We start from the raw sequence: 18,801 nt of genomic DNA, 5'->3' as shown, positions 1-18,801 counted from the left end.
AGAAACCACTCCACACCCTCTTGCTCACAGCTTCCATTCATAACTTCCAGGGATGGCCCCTTGTCTTCGCTCCTTCCTACTGTTCACCAGGCGAAAAAACTCATTAGTGTTATCACTGTAACTACCTCTCAACAGTTTAAAACTCTTAATCGTATCACCTCTCCTTCTATCTACGAAATTCTGCAGTCCACATTCCCTCAGCCGATCCTCATAACTAAAATTGTACAGTCCTGAAACCATCTTTGTTATCTGCCTCTGTATCCTTTACACAGTTAATTTATCCATTTTAAATCCTGGGGACCAAATTTGAGATCAGTTATCTAATTGTGGTCTGAGCAGGGTCTTATACAATGGAACGATAACTCTTTTATCTCTGCAGGTCAGCATCCTTCTCAGTATTGCAGCAATCCTCTGGGTTACCTTCACTACCTTTGCAATATGACCCCTTAATTTCAGTTTTCTACCGATCATCACCGCCAGATCTCTTGTCTCCCCTACTTCCTCCAGTACAGCTCCTCCAATCAAGTATGCATCCTCCCATCGATGTATCCCACACTTCAAGACTTTACATTTTGTTACATTAAACCAATATCTGCATTCATTTGCCCATCTGTCTAGTTTATTCAAATCCTTTGCAGCGCTGCCACATCTGCACTATTAATAATAACCCTTCTCAGCTTCACGTCATCTGCAAACAACTGAATATCCCTCCCCCGTGCAATCCATTGACAATGTCATTGATATAAAGGTTAAACAATACAGGTCCCAGTACTGAACCCTGTGGAACCTTCTGCTTCCTTGATATTGCCCCACCATACACAACTCTCTGATACCTATCAGACATCCAGTCCTGTATCCAGTTGACTAACACGACATTTAAACCCATGTGCTGTATCAGCTTAACATATGGCAATCTGTCAAATGCCTTTGCAGAATCCAAAAAAATGGAAGTATATGCCTTTCCCTCATCAACTGACCTTGTCTCTTTATAATAAAAGGCAGTCATATTAATAAAGCAAGAGCTTCCCTTAACAAATTCATGTTGGCTCCCAGAGATAACCCATGTGCGGTATCAGCTTATCATATGGCAATCTGTCAAATGCCTTTGCAGAATCCAAAAAAATTGAAGTATATTCCTTCCTTCCATTCTTTGGGTACCTTTCTCGTATCCAGACTTTCATTGAAAAGTCAATCCATTATCTCAAAACCCATGGTGAAATACCATCCTTCCACAGCTTTACTGACATCCAGAGTACTCAATATTTGGAACACATTCTCCTCTTGCACCTCTAAATCTCGAAACTGCACTATCCCTCTAGTATTAAAACTTACTTCTCCAGCATGAAATACTCCAATGAAGAGTTCATTGAACAACTCCACTATGTCCTCTGTATCACTCACTCTATTCACACTTTTATCCTTTAATAATGTCATTCTTCCATTATCATTTTTCCTCCTACTTGCCCCACAGCTAAAAGATTCCCTATGATTTTCTTCAAAGGTTGGTCGATTGGTAGAGCCTCTGCTACTAATGGCTCAGTTAAGTAAGTTTGAGCACGGTTAGTAGTTGGAAGGGAACCAATCGTTCGATGCTGTTGGCACACTCTCCCTCGATGAGTCTTTGGACTCCCTGGAGGTGTCAAATAATAATAATAATATCTTAGTGCCAATCTCTTCTCATATTCCAGTTTTGCCTTCCTTATCATAGTCACTCTCCTGTCCTGAGTCTTATATCCTTCATGCATCTGCTCTCCACCCCTCTCCTTATATCTCTTCCATAACACCTTTTTCACCTGCAGTTCTTGTTTGATATTGTTTGTCACCCACTTTACACTAAATTGTGTGCTCTTCTTCACTCGTGGAATACAGCTTATTATTGCTACTAACAAATATTCCTTCACAATTTCCCAAGCACTAATGATATCCTGGCCTTCCAATTCCACCCTCCATGGAACTGCCCCAAGTTGATACCTAAGACTAATATAATCACCCACCTTATAATTCCACATATGTTTCCTTTTCTTTGATACTCCTGCATGTCTATTCATCTTCCAAGTCAAAACCACATGGTCACACTCTCCAACTGGGGGGAGAGATGTCATCTCGGTTATTATCAACTCTTCTGATACCAAATCCAAAACTCTTGAACCTCTTGTTCTGTCTGTTACATGTTGCCTAAGACATTTGTCCCTCAAGTATAGTAAGGTCAATTCAGAATCTATAATACTCACTGATTAGCTAGCATTTCTTCATGTGGTGAGGTTCACTTCTAATTAATTTCTCCATATATGGTGTAGAGATAATAAAAGACAAGTGTTAATTCATTAGTTTAGAGGCATCATTATCATCATCAAATTCTTGATGTGTACCTTCTATGGGTGTACAGGATATGATAGTACTACATGAAAAATTTACATCATTACTAACTTCCTATAAACAATTTTTCTCCAAATCAATCTGTTACCTGTTAAGACTCCAATTATCAGATCTTATATTTCTGTCTTCTCTGACACTTTTAACTGTATCAATCCACCTACACCTTGGTCTTCCTCTGTCTTTTTCCTGCCAACTTGGCAGAGAACACTTGTTTTGCTAATCTTTCTTCTCCCATTCTGTGTAAGTGACCACACTGCCTTAGATTAGCTCTGCTAACACATTCCTGGATGCTAACGATATCAAGTTCTTTCCCAATATCTTCATTTTTAATATGATATTGCCATTGATTCCATCTGTTCACGCCCCTAATCTTTCTCAGGACTCTCATATCTGTGGTCTCTAGTCTTTGGTCAAGTGTTTTTTTTTTTACCCAGCTCTCAGATCCATAAGTTTAAATTGGTTTGAAAACAATGTGTTCTATACAGCTAATTTAGTATTTTGACTAATTTCTGTTTTAATCCATATAAATTTATTCAGCTGACTTGATACCATACAAGCTTTGTTGATTCTGTTGTCTATTTCCATATTTAATTTACCATCTTCATTAAAAATCGTACCTAAGTAGCTGAAATGTTTTACTTGTTCTATAAATTCACCATGCAGTTGATATTTTCAATGTTTCTGCCTATTTTCAGTCTTTGTCTTGCTATTGCTGATTTTCATACAAAATTTTTGACAACGATTATTCAATTTAGTCAGGGAATCTTGCAGACTTGTACTGGATTTATTTAGGAGTAACATCGTCTGCATAAAGTAAAGAAGTGAGATTAACATCTCCAATTTTGATATCAGGTTTAATACCTCTTTCCTTCATAATGTGATCCATATAGATAATGAATAACAGAGGGGATAATCTGCATCCTTGTCTGATACCAGATTTAATATTAAACCATCTTCCTGTACTTCCTTCAATTCTAACTGCTGATTTACAACTCAAATAAAGAGTAAGTATTGCTTGGTATAATGCCCCATTGACACCATACAACTGTAGCATTTTGAATAGTTTTTCTCTTGGCACTTTGTCATATGTCTTTTTCACATCTACAAAACTTATTTACAGAAACTATTTACAGATCTTAAATACAGATTCTATTTACAGAAACCCACACATACTGAAAAATATATGCACAGACAAACCATCTTCCAGTACAACAGTATGGTGTACTAAAACCACCAATATGCAGAGCCAGATCTATCTGTCGCCTTGATACTGCTCTTATCACTTAACTTCACTATCTTCTGCATATTTTTTTATGCAACGGCTATAATCCCCAAAATTAGAGAAAATGTGAATTCCCACCTCAAATCCCCTTCCTTTACTCATACACAAGACCACAGCTAAACTGTTACTATCCCATACATGCAGGGCACATCTGAGAAAAATATAGGAATGCTTAATAAATATCAACTGCTTACCACATTTAAACTTTATATTAAACTGGCTACCTTCATCCATTCAACTAAGGACAAACTTTCTCGCTTTAACACCAGGAGTATATGAATTACCATCTACTTCTGATCTGGCTTATTGTGAACAGACAGGAAGATCTCTGTTAACCTTGAAGAATATAATAAATATATTCAGCACCATTGTTATAGCAAGTCAGGACTAGCAGACCATGCCTTGGACACCCCTTCACACACAGAATTAGTTAGAAGAAAACAAAAGTGCTACACAGAAGTTATTACAAGTCAGAGAGAGAGATTGTTTTTGGAATCAGCACTACCAGCTTTAAAACGTTATCATTACCCAAACTTCGACAAGTATAGATGCATCAGTTTACTAAAAATCTGGGAGACGGTCATTTTAAGATCAAATTAATACTTCTCTCTCTCTCACTCACTCACTAAATCTGTTTTCAACAACGGATGGTACCAATTAGGACTTTAGTTCTTTGTGATGTCTGTTAAAATTTCATCTAACGGATATCACATCTAGGAGATTATTAAGTTTGTTAATTGAGTAGGATCTCTGGAAATGTATCTATAGGTGGTGTGATCACACAATAGAAGATTAAGCTTTCTAAAGTAGTTTTTATCGTGAACCTCGACTGCATGCTCTTTATTAACATTTACAATCACTATGTTCTTATGTTTGAAAGATGATAAAGCTAGAATATCATTTTTCAATAAGTTGATGTGAAAAGTTACAGATTTAAATAGAACATTATACAGTTTGAAAATGAGTTTAACTCATTAAAGAATACTTGGGGCTATGTAGTCCTTCATCAATACTAAACATGAAGTCTATAATAGGAATGGTTTACAGAGTTACAACATCATCTAACCCTTTCAGCAACACTGAGTTTTCTTTATTAGAAAAATATCCTGAAATATTATAAATTAAAGATGTCAAGGAATTGTATTCTTGGTTTCATCCTTTATCCAAGTGTAAGCAAACAAAGTGTGTGCGTGAAGTCCCTACATGACTGGGGCGGCTACTTGTATATAGATGCTAGTGACTTCACATCAGTTGCCTTAGTAATCCCATAATGCAATGCACATATCCTTCAGACATGTATGATGCTATGCATTAAGGAAAGGGCCACTACCCAGACTGGTTGCGACCTTTACTGAGGTAAAAAGAGTAAAGGGGTGTTCCTCTATCTTTAATCCAGAGTATTTTAGTAATAAGGTGTGAACACCCTTTGGCTACTCGTATATGGAATTATGACTTCTGCATTACTTCAACCTTGGTATCACTTCTGGGACTGGTTCCCACTGATGAGATCGGTCTGGATAGTGGCCCTTCCCATGATGCATAGCATTATACATGTCTGGGTCATGTGCATTGCATTGCAGGATACTAAGGCAATTGATGTGAAGTTATCATCTGTATACAAGTTGCCCACTTGTGGACTTCATTGTGCAAACTTTGTTTGCTTACACTTGGATACAGGATGAAACTAAGAATATAGTTTCTTGGCATCTTTAATTTATAATATAACCAAGTGAAAAAAACTTTCAACACCCTGAAATATTAATAACAGTTCTTGAAGTGTTCATTCTAAGTGGACACTTCAAGTGGAAAATTCTTCTTATTTAAAAGTGATTTGAAATTTATGAATATAACATTTAAGTCATGAAAGCTTTTTCTGCTGAGTCTGCCACAGTAAATAAATTTTTTTTATTATGTACATATTTCGTCTTATGTATCATAAGACATCATCAGTACAATTATTGAACAACAATAGGATTTGAATTCAAAGAACAGTAGCTTGCATGCTTAAATTGGAATCCCTCTATGTATACTGTCGCTGGTTCATGGATTAATACTACTGGGCTGAAATTAAATTAAATTTAATACAGTTGAGGATAACAATTTCCAAACTTTTGGAATAGTAAGACAGTCATTCCAATTAGGATTTGATCTATGAAGTAAGGCTTCAGCACTTTCTTTATATAAACATTCATGTTTATATAAAGAAATTAATGTTTATATAAACATTCATGTTTATATACAGATCTATGTATATAAACTTAGTGTTTTGCCATTGGATCCTGTGTTTGCTTTTTCAATTCCATGTTGTGCAAAGCCAGATTTGTGAGGTTTGATAAGACGGATGTGTTCTTGATGTTCAAAGATATGTGTATTTATAAATCTTCCTGTTTGTCCATAGTAAGACAAGTTACACAAACACAAACTTCGTATATGTCAGGTAGCATCATTGGTGAGAGTTTGTCTTTTGGAGAAGGTAGGCAGTTGTGAATTTAGTTGATGTTTTTTTATAATTTTTGCAAACATTCAATGATGCCTTGAATATATGGTATAGGAGTCCTGTGGGCTTCTTGTCTGGGTTGGTTTGTAGGAGAGCGGTTAATTATTTTTTGGATTGTTATTGGATTATGTCCAATTTAGCAAGGTTTCTTTGAATAATTTCTAATTATTGTTTTAGAGATTCTTGAGAAGAACAAATCTTGTGTGTTCTGGATACTAAAGATTTTATGTATTATGGGTATAATACATGACCTGTAAAAGTAGACAGAAGCGGAAATGGAACCATCTAGTTTATGCTGGATGTGTACATCAAGAAAGGAAATACCTTTTTATGATGATAGTTTTACTAGGTCAAACTTGATACGAGAATGCAGGGGGGGGGTTGATATTTTGTAGAAATGAGTAGAGTTCTGGTTCTGTGTGACTACAAACTGCAAAGACGTCATCAACATAGCATAGCCAAATTGTTTGTTTGGGTCAAGAGCGAAAATTCTATCTTCTAGGTGTTCAAGAAAAAAGTTGGCTAAGTTAGGTGATAAGAGTGAGCCCATTGCCATTCCTTCCTTTTGTTTATAGATTTTTATCTTTCCATGTGAAGTAACATGATGTCATTGCAAATTTGAATAATTCCGCTATGTCTGGTGGATATTTTTGGGTTAATAATTCTGTTGTCTCTTTGTGAAGGGATATTAGTGAAGAGAGAGAATGTCAAAGCTTACTAACATGTCTGTATCGTCTAGTTTAATATCTTTTATTCTTATATGAAATTCTGGCTCAGTGGCCATTTAGGAGATGGAGAAGTTTTCATTATAGAACCACAATATGCATGCCCCACATTACCTGAACCAACATGCAGTGTTGTCTTCAGTGGTGCAAAGAGCATATACAGTGAGATGTGGAAGCTTTGGAAGGCTGTGTTATGGAGCGATGAATCACACTACACTCTCTACCAAGCAGGTGGATGGGTGTAGTTGTAATAGATGCCTGGTGAACATCTCTTACAAGAGTGCATAACTCTAACTTTGAAACCTGGAAGTGGCAGTATGATAGTATAGTCCTGTTTTTCCTGATTTGGCATTGGATCTTTTTTTATGGTGCCACAAACATTGAACTTTGTGAGGTATCTAAACATTCTGGATAATTTAATGCTTTCTACTTTGTGGCATTTCTATGGAACTGACCATTGTCTCTTTCAGCAAAACAGTGCACCGTGTCATAAAGCTGCTGCTATAACTGCATGGTTGTGGACGTAAATGCTAGTTCAGGCTAGTCAAGTGTGTGCTAGCATTTACGTCCACATAGCCCTATTGAACGTCTGTGGGATGAATTGGAGCATCAATTGATGTCATGGGACGTCTGCCCAAAACAGTCTAGGACCTCATTACATGCCTAGAGGAAGAATGGTTTAAAATTCCCATTTGATTGCTATCATTTGCTTGTGAAAAGTAGGATTGCTGCAGTCATCATAGTGAAAGGAAATCCTACACCTATTAAGGTGGGCACCATGGTTGTTTGTTTGTCACACTGTGGTGTCTGATGACCTCTTTCCAAGCAGTGTATTCATCTTGCATTTACCAACAGAATGGAAGCATTACTTTTTTTCCAAGCCTTTCTATAAAAAAAAAAGGAAATAAATTGGCTAAAAATATTATCCAGTCGCCTTCATCTCCATGCTTTGAAATCTGATGGAGAAAGTTAACGAATGACCAATTTCTTTATTACTTGGAGACTTGTGAGTTAGTTTTCACCAGTTGAATTCTAGTACTCTCATTCTACATCAGACCTCATCTAATCTTACCAACCTTGACACAGGCCATGGAAAAAATTGGAGAAACTAATGTGGTCGCCGTTGATTTTTCCAAGGTATCTGATCATGTCTGGTATTAGAATCTTTTTATCAAGTTGCCATCTTATGGTCTTCCTTCTGCATTTGTGATTGTAATACTAATTTTCTTTCTGGTTATTCACTACATGCGTTCCTTTCATCAGATTTCTTATATCAGTTTCTTATCTCATATATCAGTGTTGAAATCTTTATGGGTTCTGTATTTTGCCCATCCCCTTCTGCATCTCCATCAATGGCCTTTTCTCTTTCTGACTTTAAATCTTATGCATGGTTTTGTTGGTGAAGTGCTGTCTGTTGTTCTTCTTCATTTGAGAAATCTTATAGTGCTTGAATGTTTCAAGATCTTCTATAACTAGTGTTTTAAACACTGATTTCACCATTGTCAGCTGGTGTGAAGTTAATCATTGTGCATATCAATGCTATCAAAACACAGTCCTGTCTTATTAGCCAGAAGAAAGATCCTGCTTTACTTCCTCTTTCTTTTGATAATGTTCCGATCTCCATTGAAGATAGTTTTTCTCTTCAGCTAGACTTCACATCTAGCTTCTCCTGGCATCACATCCATGTCCTACTTGCCTCCAAAAAAAATAAATAAAGTAACAAATAATATTTTAAAAAGACTTGTTTTTCATTCAAAACACTACTTCTCTTCTACTTGACTCCTAACACTTTATAAATTCCAAATACAAGAGAACTTTTTTTTTCTATTTTCCTCACATTTCGTGTAGTGCATTAAAAACCTTAAGAATTTTTGATTGCATACAGAAGAGGAGGGCATTCATGTCTAGTTCTGCTTTATACATTTCTGATTATTCCATGTCCCTTCCAGTTTCAACTACACTTAAAATAACAACCGGGGGGGGGGTTAACTTTAGTCATGTAGAGAGAGAGATTAGTTTCTCAGATAAAGTCAACCTTTCAAAAGCCTTTTACATTGGCAAAGCAGTTCTCATTGGTTTGGAAATATTCCCTATAACATTTAAAAAATTTTTTCCTTATCTCAGCCTTGATTCTCCAAGAAGTGTGCCAAGACTATAAAAACCAGGTAAAGACTTTTATAGTCTTGGCACTGAGAAATGCTTTCTTCCAACTTTTGACAACACCAAATCTCTAGACTAGATGAGATTTCTCTTGGGATTACTCTAAACCTCTCTCAGCATATTACAAATGTTGCTTCCTCAGCATCCAAAATAGATTTCGTCCTTTTCTGAAGATGTTATTTTACCTCTGTAAGTTGTTAACTCAGTACAAATCATAAACCCTTGTAGCTATTGAATACTGTTCTCACATTTGATGTAATGCTTCTAAGAGCTCCCAAAAGCACTTCTGTCAAATCAGAACAAAGAATTTAGGTTGATTGTTGACTCTTCTCTAACTAATTCACTTCACTTTCTGATGGGTGCATTTTCTGCAAATCTTTCCATGGATACTGTTCATCAGGAATCAGCTTCAAAGAATTCTACTATTCTCTTTTAAATATGTTGAGATACATGCAGCAGCTATTCAACATCCTTTCCTAGTCCTACTCCACACTCACAGAACAATTCCATACTCATTATTCATTTCTTCCTTTTACAGCTGCAGTTGGAATAATCTTCCTTCACAGTTATTTCTTACATGACTCCAGTGCTAATAAATTTCTTCTTTCTTCTCACCTCTCTGTCCAGTGGCAGTACTAATGTACTTCCATCCCATCTCCTTTTTAATGTATGTTAGGTCAGTGATTTGTCACAGTCATTTCAGATTTGTATGTACGTTGAAATTCTTCTTTTGGTTGTGATTACCATTAATAACAACAACAAAAAGAAAAAAAAATCACAATGACTATGTGGTCTTTGCATCACTTGCAGTATTCCCTCTGAACTTTTTGAGCAGGAGATATATGCTGCCTTACAGATGCCAACTTTTAAATTTCAAACACCAGTGGTAAACAAATTAAGAAGTAAAGCCAAAACAATGCTTTATATCATGTCTTTTTTTTTTTTTTTTTTTAAACATTTGAAAATTGTGTGCCACACAATTTTTAAATGATGTTTTATTTTCTTACACTGAAACCAGTAATACTTTATTAGTAAAAACAATAAATCAGTTGTATATAAACCTAAATAGGATATATTCTGAGCTTATATAATTTCATGTGATTTAATGACAGGGAGTTGTACTGAGAAATGCATCTCACTCAGTAGTAATACAAATCATGTCTTTTTAAATTGTTTACTAAATGATCTCTTATGTCGAATAATCTGTTTGAAATGCTGAAAGAGAAAACAAATGAATGATATGCACCTGTTTGTTCAGGTGCATATCATTCCCAAAGAAATTATCCATTACGAAAGAACCGAATCATTTTTAAGAATAAATCAGATACATATCCAATTTTTTTTTTTTTTAAGAATTTCATATTTCTTTTGTTTGTGGGCTTTTTTATGTTTAAATCATTTGTTAGAAATGCTGCAAAAGTGAAAGAGCTTTGCTAACTTGTTTGTGAATATGTCAGAAGAGATCCTTTGATTTTATTTATATTTTACCACTTTTATTATGAAAGTACCGAATCATTCGTATCAGTAAATCATTGTTTAAGATTTGTATCCTTCCCAAAAATTTAGGTATTTCAAATTTTCATTATCGTTTTTTCTGTTTGCACACTGTTCAGTGATGTTTTTACTTTTTTTTTTGTCATCTAGATGATGTCAAAATCAGATCCCTCATTGCCCAATAATGGAGATTATCTTGTAACATCATTACAGGTGAGGAAATATATAAGATCACTATCATTGCTTTAAAACTACTTATAGAAAAAAGAAGAGAATTTAATTTAGAAACTCATCTTTTGTTTATAGATTACAAAAAAGCATTTGACAAAGTAAAAAGATGTATACTGTTTGATATATTACAAAGAATAAATATACCTAATATTTTACTACATGCAATATTGAAAATATACAAAGATAATGAAATACAAATAAATGAAAAAAAAGTCTGAAAAACAGTCTATAAACAGGGAGTAAGACAGGGATGCCCTCCGTCTCCAATACTTTTCAATATTTACATTAATGAAATATTAATACAGTGGAATACCTTAAACAACCTAGGCATAAAAATTTCCCGAATAACAAAATAAATATGCTATTATTTGCCTATGATTAGGTAATAATATTAGATAAGGAAGACGATTTACAAAGAGCAATATATAATTTAAACGTTATAGTAGAACAGTTTGGAATGAAAATTTCCATAAATAAAACTAAAGCAATGGCATTTTGTGGACAAACTCCAGTTAGAAGTAAAATAGTTATTAATAATAAAATAATAGAACAGATAAATACTTTCAGTTATCTCGGATGTGAAATATCATATAAAGGATAAAAGAAATAAAATTAAAAACTTCAAAATTTTTACAGATTATAGTCCTGATAAATAGAACATGCAATTCAAATATAGTACAAAAAGAAACACTTGTTAGAAATTGAATGTGAGAATTGAAAATATACAATACTTTAACAGTGCCCACATTATTATATGGCAGTGAAATTTGGGTAATTAAACAGCAAAAAGTTAGCTACTGGAACAAATTTGAAAGCACACCCCAACTCAACATTACCAGAGTTAAAGATCGGTACTATCACCATAAGAAGCCTGAATGGCAAAGAAATGGAGCTAGCTGACGAATTAGATAAGTACGAGATCAACATAATAGGGGTGACTGAAACAAAAAAGACAAAAACTGGTGAGATCTTTCTGAGCAATAAATACAAAATGTTATATTCAGGCAATAACAATCAAGGAAAAGAAGGAGTAGCCATAGTATTCAACACAAAATACGAGGCTAATCTTGAATGGCAGGCAGTCTCAAGTAGAGTGATGTGGGCAAATATCAGAATGGGGAATTGGACAATGAGACTTATTTGTGCCTATGGTCCCACAGAAGGTTCTACTAAGGTAGAAGGGGAGGATTTTTTTTGTTGCTTTAGAAAAAGCAACCGACACAATGAAAAAGGAAAACTTGGTCCTTGTTGGGGATCTAAATAGCAGAGTAAGAAATGATTGTCAGACACAAAAATATTTTGGGAAAATTTGGAGAAAAGAGCAAAACTAATAATAATGGGAAATACCTGTTGGATTTCTGCTCAGGACATGGACTGGTTATTACTAACACCATGTTCCAACATAAAAATGTGCACAAATTCACATGGTGAGAAGAGGCAAGGAATAAGAAAAGTCTCATTGACTATGTTATTGTTGATAGTGATGTTTTCTCCCTGGTGCAGAACACCAGATTGTACAGAGGATTTGAAATTGGAAGTGATCACTATTTAGTCTTGAGCAGGATAAATTGAATTTCATATTGAAAAGAATGACATGTAAGAAAGTTTTAAGGCGAATAAAAGTTGAGCAGCTCTCAGATGTGAACTGTAGACTAAAGTACACAAAGCTTATTGAAGAAAAAATGAAAAAGTTTTTGAACAGGAACCAAACCTTGGAGATTCAGTGGCAAGCCTTGAAGAAAACCCTGATTGATTCAGCCATGGTGGACACAGGAAGTTAAAGAGGCAGTGAAGGAAAAGAAGAAAGCATATCAAAAGTTCCTGGCAAATAAGTCAGCTTTTACTCTTACAGAATACAGAGACAAATGTAAGAGAGCTAAACAGTGTGAAAAACTAGCTAAACAAAAGTCATGGGAGGACTTTGGCAAGAATATAGAAAATAAATATCAAGAAGATGGTAAGATATTCTGGAGGTTGTTGAAGCTTAGAAATGGAGGAAAGAGTGCTGTAAAAGGAGTTAGAGATGATAAAGGTGACATGAAAACTGGAGAAAAAGATATCCTTGAAGTATGGAGTAATTACCTAGAAAAATTGCTAAATGAAACAATCAGTGATAGCACAGTGGTAAACAACACTCAGCAGGAATACATATCTACTTGAAGTAGAAAAAGGCCACCAAAAGCTTGAAATGTGGAAACGCAGCAGGAGTACATGATATTCGACCAGAAATGCTGAAGTATGGTGGTATAAAAGTCTTGCAATGACTGCACTGCATAGTTCAAAAGGCCTGGACAGAGGGACGAATTCCCGATGATTGGAGTAGAGCTCTCATTGTCAGCATATAAAAAGGGGGAATAAAACAATGTGAGAATTACAGAGGTATTTTCCTGAGTGTTCCTGGCAAGATTTATGCAAGTATATTTGAGAAACAGTTGAGAAGAATTGTGGAAGAAAAGCTTGGTGAAGAACAAGCTGGATTCAGGCTAAATTGAGGCTGTCAGGATCAGATCTTCACTTTACGACAAATAGTTGAGAAAGCATGGGAATATAACAAAGATCCGTATTTAAGTTTTGTCGATCTGGAAAAGGCATATGAGAAGGGGCCAAGAGAGAAGCTATTCAATATGCTACAGTTATATGGTGTCAATGGGGCATTATATCAAGCAATACTTAGTCTTTATTTGAGTTGTAAGTCAGCAGTTAGAATTGAAGGAAGTACAGGAAGATAGTTTAATGTTAAATCTGGTGTGAGACGAGGATGTACATTAACCCCTCTGTAATTCATTATCTATATGGATCATATTATGAAAAAAAGTGGTATTAAACATGATAAAAAAATTGGAGATGTTAATGTCAACTCTTTGCTTTATGCAGACGATGTTATTCTTCTAAATAAATCTGCTACAAGTTTGCAAGATTCCCTCACTAAATTGAATAACTGTTGTAATAGATATGGTATGAAGGTCAGCAATAAAAAGACAAAGACAATGAAAATATGTAGAATCGTTGAAAATCTCAACTGCGTTGTGAATGGAGAACCTGTGGAACAAGTAAAACATTTCAGCTACTTAGGCATGATTTTTACTGAAGATGGTAAATTAAATATGGAAATAGACAACAGAATCAACAAAGCTGGTATGGTAGAAAGTCAATTGAATAAATTCATATGGAATAAGAGAGAAATTAGTCGGAACACTAAATTAGCTGTATATAAGACAGTGTTCAAACCAGTTTTAACTTATGAATCTGAGAGCTGGGTCAGAAGTAAAACATTTGACCAAAGACTAGAGACCGCAGATATGAGAGTCCTGAGAAAGATTAGAGGTGTGAACAGATGGCATCAATGGCGATATCATATTAAAAACGAGGATATTAGGAAAGAACTTGACATTGTCAGCATCCAGGAATGCATTAGCAGAGCTAATCTCAGGTGGTATGGTCACTTAAACAGAATCGGCAAGGAAAGATTAGCAAAACAAGTGTTCTCTGCCAGGCTGGCAGGAAAACGACCCAGTTGAAGGCCAAGATATAGGTGGATTGATACGGTACAAAGTGCCTTAGACGATAGAAATATAAGATCTGATAATGTTGGAGTCTTGACAAGTAACAGACTGATTTGGAGAAAAATTGTTGATAGGAAGTTAGTAATGATGTAAATTTTTCATGTAGTACTATCATATCCTATACACCCCTTTGAGGGTACATGTCAGGAATTTGATGATGAAATGAGATTTATGAGAAGAACTGCAAAATACACATTATTAGACCAGAAAAGGAACAAAGATATTTTAAAAGATCTGAAAACAAAATCAAATAGAATAAAAACTAAACATGATGAAATGAGATTTATGAGAAGAACTGCAAAATACACATTATTAGACCAAAAAAGGAACAAAGATATTTTAAAAGATCTGAAAACAAAATCAAGTAGAATAAAAACTAAACAATTATAAACAAAAATGGATAGAACATGTAAACCGAATGGCCAACACCCAATATCCTAAACAAATAATAAAATATAAACCAATTGGAAAGAGAAGGTCAGGTAGACATCAGTAAGGATATTAGATGGATAATGAGACCAAAACAGACCAATATGGTCTATATCCATAATTATAAGTATCAGTGCTTGCTAAAGGGGGTGCTTAAGGGTCAAAGCTGTATAACTGAGAGGAGACCTCCACATAGCCTTTAAAGGAATGCGGAGAACTGACCAGGGCTTCTGACCTAATGTCCAATCCTCACCTTCTCGTGGTGCACCCTGTTGGGTATCTACTTTGATACTGAACGAACGAGGATGGGCTGGCAATTTGGGATTTAGCCGACCAAATTGTATTCTTATTGGTTAAACCAACATAAAAAATGATGGTACAACATGACAAAATTTCATGCCGGCTGGGGCGTCGCCCGGTTAAACAAGGCCCCCGTTGTTTTCGCCAGGGAACCAGGGCGAACAGCGAAAAGTCAGCTACTGGAACAAATCTGAAAACAAACCCCAACTCAACATCACCAGAGTTAAAGATCGGTACTATCAACGTAAGAAGCCTGAATGGCAAAGAAATGGAGCTAGCTGAGGAATTAGATAAGTACCAGATCGACATAATAGGGGTGACTGAAACAAAAAAGACAAAAACTGGTGAGATCTTTCTGAGCAATAAATACAAAATGTTATATTCAGGCAATGACAATCAAGGAAAAGAAGGAGTAGCCATAGTATTCAACACAAAATACGAGGCTAATCTTCTTGAATGGCAGTCAGTCTCAAGTAGAGTAATCTGGGCAAATATGAGAATGGGGAACTGGACAATGAGACTTATTTGTGCCTATGGTCCCACAGAAGGTTCTACTAAGGTAGAAGTGGAGGAATTTTTTGAGGCTTTAGAAAAAGCAACTGACACAATGAAAAATGAAAAATTGGTCCTTGTTGGGGATCTAAATAGCAGAGTAGGAAATGATTGTGAGACATACAAAAATATTTTGGGAAAATTTGGAGAAAAGAGCAAAGCTAATAATAATGGCAAATATCTGTTGGATTTCTGCTCAGGACATGGACTGGTTATTACTAACACCATGTTCCAACATAAAAATGTGCACAAATTCACATGGAGAGAAGAGGCTAGGAATAAGAAAAGTCTCATTGACTATGTTATTGTTGATAGTGATGTTTTCTCGCTGGTGCAGGACACCAGAGTGTACAGAGGATTTGAAATTGGAAGTGATCACTATTTAGTCTTGAGCAGGATAAAATTAAATTTCATATTGAAAAGAATAACATGTAAGAAAGTTTTAAAGCGAATAAAAGTTGAGCAGCTCTCAGATGTGAACTGTAGACTAAAATACAGAAATATTATTGAAAAGAAAATGAAAGAGTTTGAGAACAGGAATCAAACCTTGGAGATTCAGTGGCAAACTCTGAAGGAAACATTGATTGATTCTGCCAGAGAGGCATGTGGTGAGGTTGTGTGCAAGGATAAAAAAATCAGAACTCCCTGGTGGACACAGGAAGTTAAAGAGGCCGTGAAGGAAAAGAAGAAAGCATATCAAAAGTTCCTGGCAAATAAGTCAGCTTTTACTCTTACAGAATACAGAGACAAATGTAAGAAAGCTAAACAGTGTGTAAAACTAGCTAAACAAAAGTCATGGGAGGACTTTGGCAAGAATATAGAAAATAAATATCAAGAAGGTGGCAAAATATTCTGGAGGTTGTTGAAGAAGCTTAGGAATGGAGGAAAGAGTGCTGTAAAAGGAATTAGAGATGATAAAGGTGAAATGAAAACAGGAGAAAAAGATATCCTTGAAGTATGGAGTAATTACTTTGAAAAACTGCTAAATGAAACAAGCAGTGATGACAGCACAGTGATAAAAAACACTGACCAGGCATGCAGTCAGGAATACATATCCATACTTGAAGTAGAAAAAGCCATCAAAGGCTTGAAATGTGGAAAGGCAGCAGGAGTCGATGATATTCGACCAGAAATGCTGAAGTATGGTGGTATAAGAGTCTTACAATGGCTGCACTGCATAGTTCAGAAAGCCTGGACAGAGGGACGAATTCCCGATGATTGGAGTAGAGCTCTCATAGTACCCATATATAAAAAGGGAAATAAAACTGAATGTGAGAATTACAGAGGTATTTCCCTACTGAGTGTTCCTGGCAAGATCTATGCAAGTATACTTGAGAAAAGGTTGAGAAGAATTGTGGAAGAAAAGCTTGGTGAAGAACAAGCTGGATTCAGGCCAAATAGAGGCTGTCAGGATCATATCTTCACTTTACGACAAATAGTCGAGAAAGCGTGGGAATATAACAAATATCTGTATTTAAGTTTTGTCGATTTGGAAAAGGCATATGACAAGGTGCCAAGAGAGAAGCTATTCAATACGCTTCAGTTATATGGTGTCAATGGGGCATTATATCAAGCAATACTTAGTCTTTATTTGAGTTGTGAGTCAGCAGTTAGAATTGAAGGAAGTACAGGAAGATGGTTTAATGTTAAATCTGGTGTGAGACAAGGATGTACATTATCCCCTCTGTTATTCATTATCTATATGGATCACATTATGAAGGAATGTGGTATTAAACCTGCTATCAAAATTGGAGATGTTAATGTCAGCTCTTTGCTTTATGCGGATGATGTTATACTTCTAAATAAATCCGTTACAAGTCTGCAAGATTCTCTGACTAAATTGAATAGCTGTTGTAATAGATATGGTATGAAGGTCAGCAATAAAAAGACAAAGACAATGAAAATAGGCAGAATCATTGAAAAATGTCAACTGTGTTGTGAATGGAGAACCTGTGGAACAAGTAAAACATTTCAGCTACTTAGGCACAATTTTTACTGAAGATGGTAAACTAAATATAGAAATAGACAACAGAATCAGCAAAGCTGGTATCGTGGGAAGTCAATTGAATAAATTCATATGGAATAAGAAAGAAATTAGTCGGAACACTAAATTAGCTGTATACAACACTGTGTTCAAACCAATTTTAACTTATGGATCTGAGAGCTGGGTCAGAAGTAAAACACTTGACCAAAGACTAGAGACCACAAATATGAGAGTCCTGAGAAAGATTAGAGGCATGAACAGATGGCATCAATGGCAATATCATATTAAAAATGAGGATATTAGGAAAGAACTTGACATTGTCAGCATCCAGGAATGCATTAGCAGAGCTAATCTCAGATGGTATGGTCACTTAAATAGAATGGGAGAGGAAAGATTAGCAAAACAAGTGTTCTCTGCCAGGTTGGTAGGAAAACGACCCAGAGGAAGACCAAGATATAGGTGGATTGATACGGTACAAAGTGCCTTAGACGATAGAAATATAAGATCTGATAATGTTGGGGTTTTGACAAGTAACAGACTGATTTGGAGGAAAATTGTAGATAGGAAGTTAGTAATGATGTAATTTTTTCATGTAGTACTGTCATATCCTGTACACCCCTTGAGGGTACATGTCAGGAATTTGATGATGATGATGATGATATGCTTGCTAAAGTTCTTGTTAAATACAAGAAGGCCTCATTTCATGTTTTCTCTGTTTACAAAGATTCAAATTAATGAAATTTCAAAATCAACAGCAAAAAATAAAAAACATAAACAATATGAAAATGCAAACATTGCTGACATGCAGGGTTTATGCTTTTGTTTTGTTAATATTTTATGGCGCTATGGGTAGAGATTATGCTTATAAGAGAGATTATACCACATTATAAGGAGTATTAAAAAAGTGAAAGTTTTATTAATGTTAGCATTTATAAAATAAATTTAAAATGTTGTTTAAACATAGATCCAATTCAAGGTTTTTCTTAGCTTATAAAAAGCAGGAAATCACTTATTCGACACATCCAATCAGGTGATCGTCAATCTGATGTGTAAAACAAAGTTAGCTGCTTTCCAGTTTCAACACAATAACTAATCCAGATAAGATAAAGCATTGGCATGCAGGAATTGTTAATGCAGAAGGGTTAAGAACATATTCAAGGAGTGAACTGATGGAAAAATTGTTAGTACTGTGGACTGATATGAATCAA

General features: G+C 35.3%; 1 protein-coding gene across 1 annotated transcript in view; it reads left to right on the top strand.

Annotated features, from left to right (window-relative positions):
* fws (Conserved oligomeric Golgi complex subunit 5 four way stop) overlaps positions 1–18,801 on the top strand; it is a 574,187-nt gene that overhangs the window by 382,613 nt on the left and 172,773 nt on the right. The window contains exon 14 of the mRNA XM_090393051.1: positions 10,685–10,747. Within this exon, the coding sequence (XP_090249177.1) occupies positions 10,685–10,747 (63 nt within the window). The remainder of the gene's footprint in view (positions 1–10,684; positions 10,748–18,801) is intronic.

The sequence above is a fragment of the Typopeltis vanoorti genome, chromosome 5 (genome assembly GCF_054136105.1).
Source record: "Typopeltis vanoorti isolate ZY-2024b chromosome 5, IOZ_Tvanoo_1.0, whole genome shotgun sequence".
In the NCBI taxonomy this organism is placed as follows: domain Eukaryota; kingdom Metazoa; phylum Arthropoda; class Arachnida; order Uropygi; family Thelyphonidae; genus Typopeltis; species Typopeltis vanoorti.
The sequence above is the reverse complement of the archived record's forward strand: the minus strand, read 5'-3'. Positions and strand labels throughout refer to the sequence as shown.